At 45.2% G+C, this 17,345-nt stretch overlaps 1 protein-coding gene across 5 annotated transcripts; it reads left to right on the top strand.

Annotated features, from left to right (window-relative positions):
* The first annotated feature begins 124 nt into the window (after positions 1-124).
* LOC130402651 (uncharacterized) lies at positions 125-3,331 on the top strand. 5 transcript variants are annotated; one of them, XR_008903956.1, is made up of 7 exons: positions 125-265; positions 980-1,037; positions 1,307-1,357; positions 1,436-1,479; positions 1,725-1,789; positions 1,876-1,956; positions 2,171-3,329. XR_008903956.1 is itself a non-coding variant. In XM_056606899.1 (6 exons), exons 1-6 carry the CDS (start codon positions 156-158, stop codon positions 2,601-2,603), a joined length of 780 nt encoding a protein of 259 aa, XP_056462874.1. In that variant the 5' UTR covers positions 125-155; the 3' UTR covers positions 2,604-3,331. The 5 variants fall into 5 exon arrangements, 2 of the variants coding, with proteins under 2 accessions (XP_056462874.1, XP_056462875.1); XR_008903955.1 differs by lacking the exon at positions 125-265 and adding an exon at positions 279-343 and having other exon boundaries at positions 2,171-3,328; XM_056606899.1 differs by lacking the exon at positions 1,436-1,479 and having other exon boundaries at positions 125-247; positions 2,171-3,331.
* The last annotated feature ends 14,014 nt before the right edge of the window (positions 3,332-17,345 follow it).

Here is a 17,345-nt window from a genome sequence, read left to right as displayed (position 1 = left end):
CCGAGTAGATAGACAGACACACCAGAGCATGAGTCATCAGGTGGTGAGTTTTTAACCGCTAAAGGCCTCCAAACACCGGCGCCGCAGCGTCGCGTCAAAAACTCTGCCCCCATTATTCCGAGAAGGGTCCAGCTGCAGGCTTGGGCGTTCCCGTCATGACACAAAAACGCCCATCGGGCGTTCCCGTCATGACACAAAAACGCCCATCAGGCGTTCCTGTTGCGTTTCATCGATCAATCAAGAAGAGGTGAGTGAGTTTCGCAAGGTATGCTACCCTTCCTTTTTTGGCGGTTTTACCTCGTAGTAACTTTCCAGAAAAACGAAAGGGTTATGATGAGAGATTGTCAGTAAATATGATATTGTTTATTTGACAAGATTGGCTGTGAAGCATTCTCATTTAAATCACTGATTTAGCTGTGGTATCGTTGTATCCGAATTCGAATCCGATATAAATACTCGTGACAAGCATGGTTCGGTAGCAGCGAATGCTATGCTATCTCGTCCATAAACGTTGCATATACTATTCAGAAATCAGCATCGTTTAAGACGGTTTGTAGGTAGGGTAAAGTTTGCAGCGAAGGCTTTGCCGACTATTTTACTGTGAGGTTAACATTACCAAAGTACATTGTTAAGTTGGATGTTAAGGTGTCAGCTGGCATGGTAAGAGGCATGAAATCGCGGCCACTCTGCTTCGTTGTGGTGACACACGCATCGGATTAAACTGCATGTAAACGTACTAGTACGTCTAAACTAATAACTAGTATGTTTACATGCATGGCATATCAGAGAATTCTGTCATTTCGGTCGCGGGGCAACGAATGAATAAAGATCGTTAGCACTCTGAAAAACAGATGACAGATGTGCCCGAAGTTACTACTTTATTACCTCCTTGGGTGAAATCGAAGCGTAGTGTGTACTGAATGCGTGTTGATGATGATGCATATGAATTGCAACTTACACGTCTTCCAAACCTTTTCAGTACCCTGGCACATGCTTTGTCCAATGGACCATGGAAGGGACTTTACTTGGCTGACGAGGTAAAACGTGTGGCTGGCGCACGATTCATTGCATCTAGTAGTAGCATTCACTGGTAGACAGGCAGGCCTCTAGATTGTTTATTATGATTTAATGAAGTGTTCCTATGTGACGCTGATGGGCCCTGGTTGCTGCTAAATGCTTGTTGAAAGTGCATTGTGCACTTTTTGTATGTAGCTACAAAATGAGGGTGGATATCACTTTATAGTTTATAGGCATTATATACTAATAAGAATCATTGACAAATCACATTCCCCTTTTACCACCACAGGACGCACCTCACCAGTATCAGAGCAACAGCTGTGGGGTGTTTATGCTGATGGTGAGATGCATTATTTTCAGAAATGATGACTGATGACTAGTTTGCAAAACAACTAACTCATTTGTATGTTAATTTCAGTACGCAATGTATTCTACCCTCAAAAGCAATATGATTTCAGTGAGGTGAGTTCTTTCAAATCTCAATCAGATGTGTAGCATGAAATATAAGGCTTTTAATAATTTAGTCATCCTTACTGGAGGCTACAATTAACATGCATCATACACATTACTTTGTCTTCAGGTACTGCACTTACGGGAGGATATGGCTACATCTTAATTTACACTGCCATAGTACACTGCTAAACAGTACTGTAACATGGATTTGTATCAGGCTATGAAGTCATTTAATGCATAACTTTACTTTTCAGGGGGACATGCTCTCTATCAGGAGGTGGTGGTGTGGACAGCTGTTGGAGACCTTTATGCTTGAAAGGTTTATATACTGTGTCCATGTTGCTATTTACTTATTTTTTGTGCTCACGAAGATCGTAGCCAATACACTTGTCTCTCTGTCTCTAGCCCTGCAGAACTAGCTGGCTCCTTCTCACCCTCTCCATCTCCCCATCTCAGTCACACCTTCCAATCACTAAGCAGTGAAAGGTATTGCATACTATGTCCATACTTTTCTATTTACGTATATTCTCTCTTGCTCTTTCTCAGACTTTTGATCGATCAGTGATTGCCTTTTTGTTTAATGGTGTGGGTAGTGTTGGTCTGGGCTTGTGTGATTGAATTGAAGGTTGATTATAATCCCTGTTTCTCTCCCTCTCTCTCGCTCTCCTTCACTCTTTTTCGGCTCTCTCGCTCTCTCTAGCCCTGCAGGACTAGCTGGCACACCAAGCTCACCCTCTCCATCTCCCCATCTCAGTCACACGCTCCAATCTGGCACAACAGAGGACAGGCCATTCTTACCACCCGAAGTCCTTCAGCAATTTGTACAAGAGACGCTGAGACTGGACATGGCGATGCTTGGCGTGTTCAACAGGGTTTCAAACACATTCCGAGAACTAATCAAGCCTCTCCATCCTTCCATATATATAAATGACAGTTTGGCAGGGGACATTAAGCTTAATAAAGACAATCTCATATACATAACGGTTAGAAAGATTTACAACAATGCAGGCTGTGGCAGTGGCCTTGCGCTACGCCTCAAAGGCTTCTCAAAAAAGAATTGGCCAAGCGCACCTCTGGTACTGAGGCACGTTGCATATGGCAGGTTTGTCATAAAAGATGTCTGCCTAGCGTAATGTTCTTCTATTACTCCTTTTTCGTTTTATTTGGGACGTCATTTTTTGCAATCCCTTTCATTTGTAAATGTACATACTACTGTAGTAAATGTATCTGCCCAGAAATGCTGGTATTTTATTACTCCTTTCTTTTTTGTTTTTGTGACAAATGCTATACGATGTATAACATGCATTTGTGCCTACGATGTATGTTGTAAGGTTAATTGTTACAGAGCAATTACTGTATTTTGTCTTTATTGAAAACATTCAGTGGGAAAAGTAAGTGAACACTTGGAGTCAAATGGTCTACTGTTTGAGCCTTCATAGTGTCTGGTGGTAACTGGATTTGAACTGCATAATGTCCCAAGTGTTATTTGAATCTATTCATTATTTAATTTGGGCATATTCTTAAACAACTATATCAAACATCTCACTTATATCTAATACCCTACCTATACTAACCCAGAAGATAATGAACATGAGATCATGGAGCCTCCCTGTAATGATCGTGTTGCATCAAGTTTGATGCAAAGTTTGGGCCGAGATCCGACGCATAAATGTAAGCTAACATTCTGTAGGCCTAGCTGGCTAACGTACCCGTATAACAAGATCGAAGAAGAAGGGGGCGCTAACGTCAGTTTTATGCTGCCCATACTACTAGATCGACGAAGAAGAACTGGGCGTTCCAGCCTGCGTAAACGAGAACGCCGGGGGGGCGTTTTAGTCTGCGTGAACGAGAACGCCCACGACACGGGAACGCCCATTTGTGTCTGCAGTCGGATGATATTGATTATTCCGGTATGGCGACACATTAGTGCCATAATTCACTAATGTGATAAAAGATGCATTCGGGCGTATTATATTATTCCACACGCGTAGATATTAACTGCGAGCGCGCAAATGATCTCTTGCGCGCGCAAATTACCTCAGCGCGCGCAAAACAGCCTCTCACTCGCGCAAATTACCTCAGCGCGCACAAAACCTCTCGCGAAAGATGTTTTTACGCTCTCGCTCGAATTTAATTTTGGCACTATGTGGGAGGGAACCAAGGCAGGGCGGGCTTTCCTATGATTGGCCGTTTCTGAAGCGCGATATTTGATTGACAGCCCTCCTCAGCCCTCCTCTCATTCAATTCTGAATTGTACAGTAAATGGCTGAAACGATAGTTACTTATTGTAACTCTAGATTCTATGAGTATAGGCGCAGCCTTTTAAGGCTATCGCTATTGGGTTATCCCTAGGCGTGAGACGTAGCACTGAAAAATTTGTAATCCCCGACCACCAACAGCGTGGGCCTCAATTACGTCCGCGTGCGGCGTGCCTCAACGACGTCCGCATTTCGCAGATATAGTCGGGCGCCGGCGGACGTTCTGCTCCCAATAATCAGCTTTTCTTCAGCTATTTAAAGGACAATGAGGCCGACACTTAAAAGGCTGCGCCTATGCTCATAGAATCTGGAGTTACAAATACTGTTTCAGCCATTTACTGTACAATTCAGAATTGAATGTGAGGAGGGCTGTCAATCAAATATCGCGCTTCAGAAACGGCCAATCATAGGAAAGCCCGCCCTGCCTTGGTTCCCTCCCCCATAGTGCCAAAATTAAATTCGAGCGAGAGCGTAAAAACATCTTTCGCGAGAGGTTTTGCGCGCGCTGAGGTAATTTGCGCGCGCGAGAGGCTGTTTTGCGCGCGCAGAGATCATTTGCGCGCTCACAGTTAATATCTACGCGTGTGGAATAATATAATACGCCCGAATGCATCTTTTATCACATTAGTGAATTATGGCACTAATGTGTCGCCATATTCCGGGTGTACTAGCACACACCGGCGCCGACTAGCCGCGCGGCAGCGTTCCGCGCCGCGCCGCCCAACTACTCTTCGAGACAATGTTCTATTCCCGAGCGTCGCCGCCGCGACTTTCCGTCTCGTAAACGGTCGTTGCCATTTGAAACGGTCGATGCCATTTCCGAACATTTCCGATTGCGTCCGCTCTCCGATCTTGAATTCCGAATGCTTCGTGAAACGGTCGATGCCATTTCCGACCATGTCCGATTGCGTCCGCTCTTGGAGTCAGTTAAAAACAGCACAGGGTGGAATGTTTTTTTCCGCTCAGTTGCCGTGAGTAATTATGAAACTATCTATGCCAGTCATACATAATGATTGATTGAATAGAGGAGACCTGGGACAGTTGCAACACTTTTTGCTATAATGGCTCTTTTGCTTAGCAACCATTTGAATTTAAGGGATGATATTTGAATAAAATAAACTTACATCTGTCAGCTATTCATCAATAAAATTTAAGGATAATTACATTATTCACAGTTGGCCTTTGAATGTAAGATGCCAACAGCAACTGTCCCCGTAAAGACACCCATGATAAAGACTGATATGCTCGGATATAAATAACAATAATCGGGTTAAATAACTTCACATGGTGTGTCTGGTGTGTTTCCAGCATTCGTAGTGTTGATCAGCAGATATATAGTCCGCCAAGACGTTGAGATTGCTTAGCAACCAGAGACTCTGTCCATGCAAGTGAACGGAGCGTTTCCTCTTCGTCATAACTATCAAACCACACATCCTTCACATTCACCGAGCGAACATTATGAAAGTAAAATGCACATTTCTCGTTAAAAATGTTTCCATAAAAGCATTTAATGGCGTAACTATGTTACTATTTCCACACAGAATAAAGAAAGATGTCGGCCGTATGCTTCTGTCCAAGCTCACTACTCTCTGCCAGTGACGTTGGGTCAAGCTCAACGCTGATTGGGCAACGCGGCTAATCAATTCAAGATCGGAGAGCGGACGCAATCGGAAATGTTCGGAAATGGCATCGACCGTTTCAAATGGCAACGACCGTTTACGAGACGGAAAGTCGCGTCGCCGCCCCTGAAAAAGCGCTTTGTAAAAGCTGGTTTGTACATCCCGGGTCCCGTAGGCACCTCCATATCTACCCCTCACCACTGGATGTCGCCCTCTTTCGTTTGTGGTAAACAATTACGAGAATGGACGATGAGAGACTGGTCGTCGAGGTGGAAAAATATGTCGAATTGTATGACCAAAGTTCCCGTCATTACAAAGACAACTCCAAAAAGGTCATTGCCTGGCGAGCCATAGCTCTGGAGATTGGATCTTCAGGTGAGAAATCAACAATGGTGGACTAAGTACCCAAACCATTAACCATAATGGGAAATAGACGAAATCAAGTCACATATTTATTATTATAATTATAATTATTATTATTGTTATTTTTTTTAATTATCATTATTATTTTTATCTTATTGTACAGCACTTTGGTCAGTGTATGCTGTGTGTATATGTGCTCTATAAATAAAACTTACTTACTTACTTACATATAATCACACCATGTAGGTAGAAACCAGATTACTTGTAATATATATTTTTTTATTTAAGGCAAGGCAACTTCATTCATATAGCACTTTTAATACATGAAGCAGACTCAAAGTGCTTCACATAGAAACATTCTCATACAATAAAATAGATAAGTAAAAGGAAACACAGGCAAAGCTCAAAAATGCATTGTCATGTATTAACTGTCTCTCTGGTATCAGATCATGTATTAACTGTCTCTCTGGATTTAGGGAAAAATAACATTAAGTGTCTCGAGCACTCAAATAAAATACACTGGCTACTGAATCCAGCACAGCAATAACAACACTGTATTTATCCCGAGGGATAAAAAAAAAGTATATATATGCAAAATCAGGTAGCTGATGATTGCCTAGTAACGGGGACGCTGGCGAGTCTAACGCCGCTCTGTATGGCTTGTTTTTATTCAGTATTTCCAATATTTCTCACGATTGCATTGAACATTTTGCCGTTTTTTTTGGTCTTTAGTAGTTTAGCTAAGTTTACTTGTTATATATAGTCACTTTTCGCTATTGTCAGTGCGCCTTTTTTCTTTATTTTTACGTGTTTTATACGTGAGGTCGTACGTTGGTGGACGCTGTTGCCTTTTGAACGCTGTTGCTGCTGCTGCTCACCGGAACGTCATTCTGAACATTATTTTTTCGCGATTTTCTTTTTCTTTCTAGTCTTTTAACTTTTTAATCAGTTTTCTTTTGCTTACTTTCAACACCTTCTGTCTGAAACCCTTCTGGACCTCGGATCGGAATACAAAGTCAAGTTAAGTAACTGCGTCAGTTTTCTTGATTTATTTATTTATTTCTGAACGTTAAACGTCTGCGTGTTTTGTTTTGTGTTTTGTGCGTGGAGTCGTGCAGCTGTTGGTGGATGACACCTGCTGGCCGGCTAGACTGCTGTTAACCCCCGGCGCCGTCCAACTGGCTTCCCCGTCTCCAGCGTAGCTACAACCGGCTTGCTCCACTCCTCTGCCTCCGCCGTGCTCGCTCTGTGGCTTCACCATAATCGCCTGGATCTACCGCTGGCTTCTTCCGACTTCACAACCTGTGGATTTTAACCTGTTCCTCTGGATTGCGCTATGTTTGACTCTCACGTAACGAGCGCATCTCTGCCGCTCCGTTACTCGGTAACGGAGATGTTACGTCTACGGATCTTCTCAAGGACCCAACCACCTCAGCTTGCATCCCACCAGGACATTCTCAAACGACCAAAATACATCCACCGAGGCTCTGGACGGAATTTTCAGTACACTCACACCAGCAACAAAAACATCCGCTCCTTCTGGTCCACTGGGCCCCGCCCCCCTCCTCGCACAGCCCGTACGGTCAGTCCCGTCAATCACAGTGTACTGTTCCCTCTGCTCAAAGCAACCTGCTACACTCCACTCACCTGTCTGAAACTCTGTCTGCTGAACACCAGATCCCTCAGTAATAAGGCCCTTTTGATAAATGACTTTATTGTTGACCAGAGCCTAGACATTCTCTGCCTCACTGAGACCTGGCAACAACCAAATGACTTCTCCCATCTAAATGAAGCTGTCCCACCAGGTTTTTCTTTTATTAGTAAACCCCGGGTTAATGGGAGGGGGGGTGGCCTCGCTCTCCTCCATCGTGATAACATCAAAGTCACCACTGTCACAGTCCCCCTTCATTCCTCCTTTGAATGTCTAGCTGTAAAACTCTCAGGGCCCAAACCCACTATCATTGTCACCATTTACAGACCGCCAAAACCCTCCGCCGTTTTCCTCAATGAATTCTCATCACTACTTACATCTGTATGTGCAATGTCCCCCACTGTTATCCTCCTTGGTGATTTCAACATCCACATTGACAACCCATCCTGTACTTTTGCTAATGACTTCACATCACTTCTGGACTGTCTTGGCATCACACAACATGTCAACCTCCCAACCCATAACAAAGGTCACATTCTGGATTTAATCTGCTGCACTGACATCACTCCCACTAACCTTGATGTCATTGATTTCCCCATCTCCGACCACAAAGCTGTACTTTTTGACATTCATACCCAACTACACAAAACCAAGGAACAACGGACCATCTCCTTCAGAAACATCAAACTTATCAACACCACAGACCTCTCCACCATGATCAGCTCCTACCCCAACCCTCCCCCAGCTTCCTCCCTGACTGACCTGGTGACTCACTACAATAACTGCCTCTCCTCCTCCCTCACCACCCTGGCCCCCCTGAAAACCCGTTCAGTCTCATTCACCCACACTGCTCCCTGGTTCACTCCTCATCTGCGCCAGCTCAAAGCCACTGGTCGTCGACTGGAGCGACTCTACAAAAAGACTCAACTCACTGTACACCGCCAAATGTATTCGGACCACCTCCATCACTACAAGAATGCCCTCACTACTGCCAAAACCTCATACTACTCCAACCTCATCAACACTGGTACAGGCAACAGCAGAGTCCTCTTCTCAACAGTCAGCCACTTACTTCAGCCTCCTAAATCTCTCCCTCCAGACATTTCCACCACCCAATGCACTGCGTTCCTTGACTTCTTCAGCTCTAAAATCAACACCATTCACCAACAACTGGCCTCATCTCGCACCCCCTCTGATGACCCACCCTGGATGATAACCTCTGGCCAACCTCTCATCAGCTCCCTCTCTGACTTCACCCTAGTAACAGAACAGACCGTTTCAGAACTCATCCGCAAAGCCAAAACCACCACCTGTCAGCTCGATCCTCTTCCCACCTCCCTTGTCAAAGCATGTCTTCCGTCCATCTCCCCCATGATCACCAACATAATTAACTCCTCCCTCACTACTGGTACTGTACCCCCCACTCTCAAGCTGGCTGCCATCACTCCCATCCTGAAAAAACCTGGTGCTGACCCAACTGACCTTAACCATTACCGGCCCATCTCCAATCTCCCTTTCATCTCCAAAACACTTGAAAGGGTGGTTGCCGCACAACTACAGTCCCACCTCGACACTAACAATCTCCACGAACCGTTCCAATCTGGCTTCCGTCCAAAACACAGCACTGAAACAGCCCTAGTCAAAATCACCAACGACCTCCTCCTTGCAGCCGACTCTGGATTACTCACCATTCTCATCCTCCTCGATCTCAGCGCAGCATTCGACACCATCTCCCACCCTCTGCTCCTGGACCGCCTAGCTGGTATTGGGATCACTGGTGCTGCACTCTCCTGGTTTACATCCTACCTCACTGGCCGTCAACAATTTGTTCAACTAAGCAACCACAAGTCTGGGTGTTCAGGTGTCTCACTGGGTGTCCCCCAGGGGTCAGTCTTGGGTCCACTCCTCTTCACCACTTACCTCCTCCCGCTGGGCACACTCCTCCGTCACCATGGGGTTCATTTTCACTGCTACGCTGACGACACACAGGTCTACATCTCCACCAAACCCACCGCTGCCATCCCCCCCACTTCCCTCATCACGTGCCTGGAAGAGATCCGGAGCTGGTTGAGCAGGAACTTCCTGAAACTCAATGGAAACAAGACCGAGGCCCTGCTCATCGGATCCAAATCCACCCTCACTAAATCACAACACACCCCAGCTCCACTCATAATTATCGATGGATTCCCAGTACCCTTCTCCTCCAAAGTCAAGAGCCTCGGCGTCATCCTGGACAACACCCTCTCATTCGCACCCCATATTCACAACATCACCCGGACTGCATTCTTCCACCTCCGCAACATCGCCAGACTCCGCCCATCACTGACCCAATCCAGCACTGAAATCCTAGTTCACTCATTTGTCACATCACGCATAGACTACTGCAACGCCCTCCTCACCGGACTCCCCACCAAACTCATCAACAGACTGCAGATCATTCAGAACTCAGCCGCCCGGATCATCACCCGCACCAAATCATCTGACCACATCACCCCTGTCCTCATTCAACTTCACTGGCTCCCAGTACACTACCGCATCCAATACAAAACCCTACTCCTCACCTACAAAGCTCTCCACAACCTAGCCCCCAGTTATCTCTGCGACCTCCTCCAAGAATACACTCCCTCCCGCTCCCTCCGCTCAACCTCTGCTGGACTACTATGTATCCCCACATCACGACTCACTTCAATGGGTGCCCGGTCATTCAGCTGTTCAGCACCCAGGCTCTGGAACTCCCTCCCCCCACACATAAAACAGTCAGACACCATTACAACCTTCAAGTCACAACTCAAAACTCACCTGTTCAAACTCGCACACAACGTCTAACTGATCACTGTTTTGTTTGTTTTTTTGTTTTGTTTTGTCTTGTTTTTGTTTTATTTATTTCTTATTGCTTATGTTTATTTATTTATTTATTTATTTATTTTTTCCACAATGTCTTGTTTTTTAAAAAATGTATGATGACTATATGCTCTGTAAGGTGACCTTGGGTGTTTTGAAAGGCGCCTCTAAATTAAATGTATTATTATTATTATTAAAAGAGTATACCAGAGAGGGATAATAACTAGATTATAGGTCATCATATAAGCTGCACCATATGGTTCTGCCATTGCACACTTAGCAGCGAATTGAAATATTGGCGTGCCTCTCAGGATCTGCACGGAGCTCCTGGACCAGATTGTGGCATACCCCCTGTTCTTGTCTCCGTTCATTGATGGGGTGCACCCAAACCCTTCGTCTTCTCCTTGCTCCTTGCAGGAGAAGAAGGGCAGCCCCCCTCTGTCTGGCAACAGTTATTTGTTCTGTTGAAATAAAAAAAACTCAATAAAATGTAAAAGAGCTTGCTCAATTATATAACTACTGGCTGCATACATGTACATGTGTGGCTATGTTAAGGATAGATAGATGGATAGATAGATAGATACTGTATTGGTCCCAATGGGGAGCAATAAATCCATCCAGGAGCTCAATACAATAAATACACACAATAACAATTGGCCTTAAAAGGTGACTGCACTATATACTAAAAAGGCTTAATAGAAGGTCCTGCAGTTATTGAGATTGTTGATGCAGTAGATGAATAATTGCAAAATATAAAATAAATAAGAAATGACAGTAAATAAAACGATAAAGTGCCCTACAAACTAAGTTGATCTGATGCTTGAAAACATACTTTCACTGCGCAGATTAGCCTACATTTTTCCAATTTTTTAGCCAAAAAGATGGAAAATAAATAAACTAGGCTACAATAGGTATACTCACCCATTGCGTTTCGTGTCTTTGCTGCGGTTGATTGACAGGTGACTTCCTGATTTTATACTGCAGCGCGGCCGTCGCGCCGCCTCCTGTTGGTGCTAGGGGCGTGCTTTTGACGCGCGTAAAATACGCGACGCTGCGCTTCAGGCTGGTTTATGCTCGGTTACGTAAGCGTAAGCGCAAGCGCAAGAGGCCCTTGCGCGCCCTTGCGCCCCCCTTGCGCGACTTCTCACGTCTTGCGTGCGTCGGGTGATTTTTCTAGACTTGCGTCATTTTTTACGTAAGCTTTTACGCGAGCAGCCCAGCCTGCAAGGCTGTGATTGGTTTGCTGGTCTGGTTACTACTTCCTGTCTGGAGTATCACCCGGCAGGCTCATATACAAAAGCATTAACCTGAAGTGAAGTTAACTTTGCTGCCAACACATTATGTCGTTTTAAAATGTAGAGAGATATGCACATTTATACAACCCCAATGATCAACAACTTCATCACCCCTGTTCCTCTGTCTGTTGCCATCATTCACTGTGTATGGGGAGAACACGATCTGGCACATAAACAAACCAACGACTCCCACAGACAAAGACGTCATTCTCGAGGTCGTCTTCAACAAAAAACTTTCCTCCACATATTACTCCACCTACTGTTCTGGCGGTAAATTGCTTGGCAACACGCGCAACCTAAAAGGGAGCATGAATTGCTTTGAGTAAATTTTGCGCAACAACGTAACACCAACGCTGAAGCATGCAGCCGCCTCAAGGCTGGTTTATGCTCGGTTACGTAAGCGTAAGCGCAAGCGCAAGAGGCCCTTGCGCGCCCTTGCGCCCCCCTTGCGCGACTTCTCACGTCTTGCGTGCGTCGGGCGATTTTTCTAGACTTGCGTCATTTTTTACGTAAGCTTTTACGCGAGCCGCCCAGCCTGCAAGGCTGTGATTGGTTTGCTGGTCTGGTTACTACTTCCTGTCTGGAGTATCACCCGGCAGGCTCATATACAAAAGCATTAACCTGAAGTGAAGTTAACTTTGCTGCCAACACATTATGTCGTTTTAAAATGTAGAGAGATATGCACATTTATACAACCCCAATGATCAACAACTTCATCACCCCTGTTCCTCTGTCTGTTGCCATCATTCACTGTGTATGGGGAGAACACGATCTGGCACATAAACAAACCAACGACTCCCACAGACAAAGACGTCATTCTCGAGGTCGTCTTCAACGAAAAACTTTCCTCCACATATTACTCCACCTACTGTTCTGGCGGTAAATTGCTTGGCAACACGCGCAACACGCGCAACCTAAAAGGGAGCATGAATTGCTTTGAGTAAATTTTGCGCAACAACGTAACACCAACGCTGAAGCATGCAGCCGCCTTCAGCGTTGGTGTTACGTTGTTGCGCAAAATTTACTCATACACGGGTTGTGTATGGGTTCTCCCCATACACAGTGAATGATGGCAACAGACAGAGGAACAGGGGTGATGAAGTTGTTGATCATTGGGGTTGTATAAATGTGCATATCTCTCTACATTTTAAAACGACAGAATGTGTTGGCAGCAAAGTTAACTTCACTTCAGGTTAATGCTTTTGTATATGAGCTTGCCGGGTGATACTCCAGACAGGAAGTAGTAACCAGACCAGCAAACCAATCACAGCCTTGCAGGCTGGGCTGCTCGCGTAAAAGCTTACGTAAAAAATGACGCAAGTCTAGAAAAATCACCCGACGCACGCAAGACGTGAGAAGTCGCGCAAGGGGGGCGCAAGGGCGCGCAAGGGCCTCTTGCGCTTGCGCTTACGCTTACGTAACCGAGCATAAACCAGCCTTAAGGCTGGTTTATGCTCAAAGTTAACCTGAAGTGAAGTTAACTTTGCTGCCAACACATTATGTCGTTTTAAAATGTAGAGAGATATGCACATTTATACAACCCCAATGATCAACAACTTCATCACCCCTGTTCCTCTGTCTGTTGCCATCATTCACTGTGTATGGGGAGAACACGATCTGGCACATAAACAAACCAACGACTCCCACAGACAAAGACGTCATTCTCGAGGTCGTCTTCAACGAAAAACTTTCCTCCACATATTACTCCACCTACTGTTCTGGCGGTAAATTGCTTGGCAACACGCGCAACACGCGCAACCTAAAAGGGAGCATGAATTGCTTTGAGTAAATTTTGCGCAACAACGTAACACCAACGCTGAAGCATGCAGCCGCCTTTAAGGCCTCCACACACCGGCGAAGCGCAATGGGTGAGTATACCTATTGTAGCCTAGTTTATTTATTTTCCATCTTTTTGGCTGAATAGTTGGAAAAATGTAGGCTAATCTGCGCAGTGAAAGTATGTTTTCAAGCATCAGATCAACTTAGTTTGTAGGGCACTTTATCGTTTTATTGACTGTCATTTCTTATTTATTTTATATTTTGCAATTATTCATCTACTGCATCAACAATCTCAATATCTGCAGGACCTTCTATTAAGCCTTTTTAGTATATAGTGCAGTCACCTTTTAAGGCCAATTGTTATTGTGTGTATTTATTGTATTGAGCTCCTGGATGGCTTTATTGATCCCCATTGGGACCAATACAGTATCTATCTATCTATCCATCTATCTATCCTTAACATAGTCACACATTTACATGTATGCAGCCAGTAGTTATCCATTTTAATTGAGCAAGCTCTTTTACATTTTATTGAGTTTTTTTTATTTCAACAGAACAAATAACTGTTGCCAGACAGAGGGGGGCTGCCCTTCTTCTCCTGCAAGGAGCAAGGAGAAGACGAAGGGTTTGGGTGCACCCCATCAATGAACGGAGACAAGAACAGGGGGTATGCCACAATCTGGTCCAGGAGCTCCGTGCAGATCCTGAGAGGCACGCCAATATTTCAATTCGCTACTAAGTGTGCAATGGCAGAACCATATGGTGCAGCCTATATGATGACCTATAATCTAGTTATTATCCCTCTCTGGTATACTCTTTTGCATATATATACTTTTTTTTTATCCCTCGGGATAAATACAGTGTTGTTATTGCTGTGCTGGATTCAGTAGCCAGTGTATTTTATTTGAGTGCTCGAGACACTTAATGTTATTTTTCCCTAAATCCAGAGAGACAGTTAATACATGATCTGATACCAGAGAGACAGTTAATACATGACAATGCATTTTTGAGCTTTGCCTGTGTTTCCTTTTACTTATCTATTTTATTGTATGAGAATGTTTCTATGTGAAGCACTTTGAGTCTGCTTCATGTATTAAAAGTGCTATATGAATGAAGTTGCCTTGCCTTAAAAAAATATATATATATTACAAGTAATCTGGTTTCTACCTACATGGTGTGATTATATGTGACTTGATTTCGTCTATTTTCCATTATGGTTAATGGTTTGGGTACTTAGTCCACCATTGTTGATTTCTCACCTGAAGATCCAATCTCCAGAGCTAAGGCTCGCCAGGCAATGACCTTTTTGGAGTTGTCCTTGTAATGACGGGAACTTTGGTCATACAATTCGACATATTTTTCCACCTCGACGACCAGTCTCTCATCGTCCATTCTCGTAATTGTTTATCACAAACGAAAGAGGGCGACATCCAGTGGTGAGGGGTAGATATGGAGGTGCCTACGGGACCCGCGATGTACAAACCAGCTTTTACAAAGCGCTTTCTCAGGGGCGGCGACGCTCGGGAATAGAACATTGTCTCGAAGAGTAGTTGGGCGGCGCGGCGCGGAACGCTGCCGCGCGGCTAGTCGGCGCCGGTGTGTGCTAGTACACCCGGAATAATGGGGGCAGACTTTTTGACGCGACGCTGCGGCGCGTCAAAAAGTCTGCCCCCATTATTCCGGGTGTACTAGTGTAACCTGCGTTGTGTTTTGTTTGTGGCTCTAATGTCACACTTCTCATGAGCTTTACAGTGCCCACTCTGTCTGGCACAGACTCACCTCTCCACCTCTGAGTGTTGGAGAAAAGGGACAAAAACTGAGAGCATTCATCACTCTGGTTATTGCTGGGCATGGACGTGAGCTTCCAATTGCCACCTGCCTCTCTCAGACACGTCAAAAGCCTTTTGATGACGTTACTGCCCAGAATCATCTCCTCAGATTGACCTGGGACAACTAAAGTGGGAACAGTCATTGAATAACCGTACACACTGACTTGGAGGTCATAGATTGCTGTTGGAGTGACACGATGGCCTCCACAGCCAACAATCACAATATCTTGAGCTGACTGCTTTGAAATGCTTGGAATGTATTTCAACAACATGGCTTCAGCAGACTCACTAAGAGTACACGCCATGGATCCACTATCAATAAGCGCTTTGAAAGAGTCCATTCACTATTGAAACTGATGTGTAAAATAAACTATCAGACCTGGGAACTGTCTGCAAATTCTGAAAAATAACTGTATTCTCTGACGAACAATCACTACTGTACAACTGACTAAGAGATTCATAGTCAGAAAAAGCCTCAAAGCTAGAATTGGGAAGCACACTTTCACAATCTACGTGGTCCTCCCCCACACGCAGATCTGTTAGTTTGACGCCTGGCCACCGGGTACTGCACTCTGTCCCCTACGTGGACATCTGTCCCTTGCATGGTCAGGAGAAAAACACTGGAAACACAGTCTGTTATCCTTACAGTGTGACAAGGCAGAATGAGAGGGGTCTTTGCAAACTAAACACGGTGTGTCTTTAAGACCTTGAATACGAGGTAGACCACTTGTCCTTCTATCCGCTGATCTGGACTGAGCAGTATTCATAAGAACCTTCTCCATCATACCAATCATCCTCTCCAGAGCAGAGTGATCAGCTGATGTGGACTGTGGTTTTGGCTGAGCGCTACACAGGGGAGCTAGGCTACTCTCCACCTCCATCCTGTTCACAGCCACGTTCTTCTCCCCAACAGCCCCATCTTTCCCTACCCCTGCTGCTTTGATGACCTTCTCTGAGTGGTACTCATCCAAAACTTCTTGCACTTCTGCAGCCGACCACTTGTCGATGGTCTTAGAACGAAAAGTGAGCAATAGACCTGAATCTGGGCAGTTCCTAATGAACATACGTGTGACCTCAATGGACAAGCTGTCTTGCTGCTTACCCTGTTCCAGGAGACACTCGGCAGCAATATCAGCAGCACAGTTAAGGCGAAGCCAGTAGTCAAAGGGATCTTCCCGTGGTTCAGGGAAGGTTGTGTAGAAGTCTTGCAGAGGCAGTGGTGAAAACTGCTTGCAACTGAAATGCTTCCTTAAAAGGCTATAGATAGAAGCTGGACTATGTCTGATGTCAACGCCACTTGATTTAATGCCCACTTTGACTACATCCTTGGCCTTGCCCCTTAAATGGATGAGAATCTCTTCCCCCTGCTCTCCAATAGATAGACCTCCCTTCTTTATGAAAGTTTGCATTAGCTCAATCCACTCTTCAAGAGTAACTGAGTCTGAATTCTCACCTCTGAAAGTAGGGGGATCTCTCACCTTCCTCTGACTCATTACATGTAGCTGAGATGATGACACAGAGTCCTGAGCTGGAGCGTAGCTACCACTGTGTACACTTGGAGTAGACAAAGCCGCCGCAGGACTAGACCTACCCAAGTGTGTGAGAATGCTGTCTGCTAGTTGTTTACCTATGTGTTGCACGATGCCACTCATCTGGCCTACAAGGTCCTCTGTAGTTAAAGGAGTGGAAGTGCAGGGGGCCTGTTGCGCAGGGAAACTATTTTGTTCTGTGTGAGCAGCGTGTGGTGTGTCACTAACAACAGGACGTGGAGTCCTCGCTGCCATCCCTACAGTAGTACCCACAGACGCACTAAGCTGAGGGAAAGGGATAGGCAACCCCAACACACCTCTACCCCGACCCACACTAACAGGAGTCAGAAAGCCTTGAGCTCCAGTAACCCGTGAGCCAGCCATGACAATGGAAAAGACGGAGAGAAGAAAAAAAAATAGCAGCTCAGGACTCTGTGTCATCATCTCAGCTACATGTAATGAGTCAGAGGAAGGTGAGAGATCCCCCTACTTTCAGAGGTGAGAATTCAGACTCAGTTACTCTTGAAGAGTGGATTGAGCTAATGCAAACTTTCATAAAGAAGGGAGGTCTATCTATTGGAGAGCAGGGGGAAGAGATTCTCATCCATTTAAGGGGCAAGGCCAAGGATGTAGTCAGCAGAACGTTGTCTCGGTCACAGATGAACTACCCTGCTCATAGACTTGAATTCTTTGCACTGAAGTGGGCTGTTT

Source organism: Gadus chalcogrammus, chromosome 13 (genome assembly GCF_026213295.1).
Source record: "Gadus chalcogrammus isolate NIFS_2021 chromosome 13, NIFS_Gcha_1.0, whole genome shotgun sequence".
Taxonomy (NCBI): domain Eukaryota; kingdom Metazoa; phylum Chordata; class Actinopteri; order Gadiformes; family Gadidae; genus Gadus; species Gadus chalcogrammus.
The sequence above is the reverse complement of the archived record's forward strand: the minus strand, read 5'-3'. Positions and strand labels throughout refer to the sequence as shown.

What these genes read in the sequence shown, in the direction of transcription:
- LOC130402651 (XM_056606899.1), top strand. Translation starts at nt 156, where the DNA reads ATGACACAAAAACGCCCATCGGGCGTTCCCGTCATGACACAAAAACGC. An exon ending in GAGACCTTTATGCTTGAAAG is followed by an intron (nt 1,790 to 1,875) that starts GTTTATATACTG and finishes CTCTGTCTCTAG; the next exon opens with CCCTGCAGAACTAGCTGGCT. An exon ending in CAATCACTAAGCAGTGAAAG is followed by an intron (nt 1,957 to 2,170) that starts GTATTGCATACT and finishes CGCTCTCTCTAG; the next exon opens with CCCTGCAGGACTAGCTGGCA.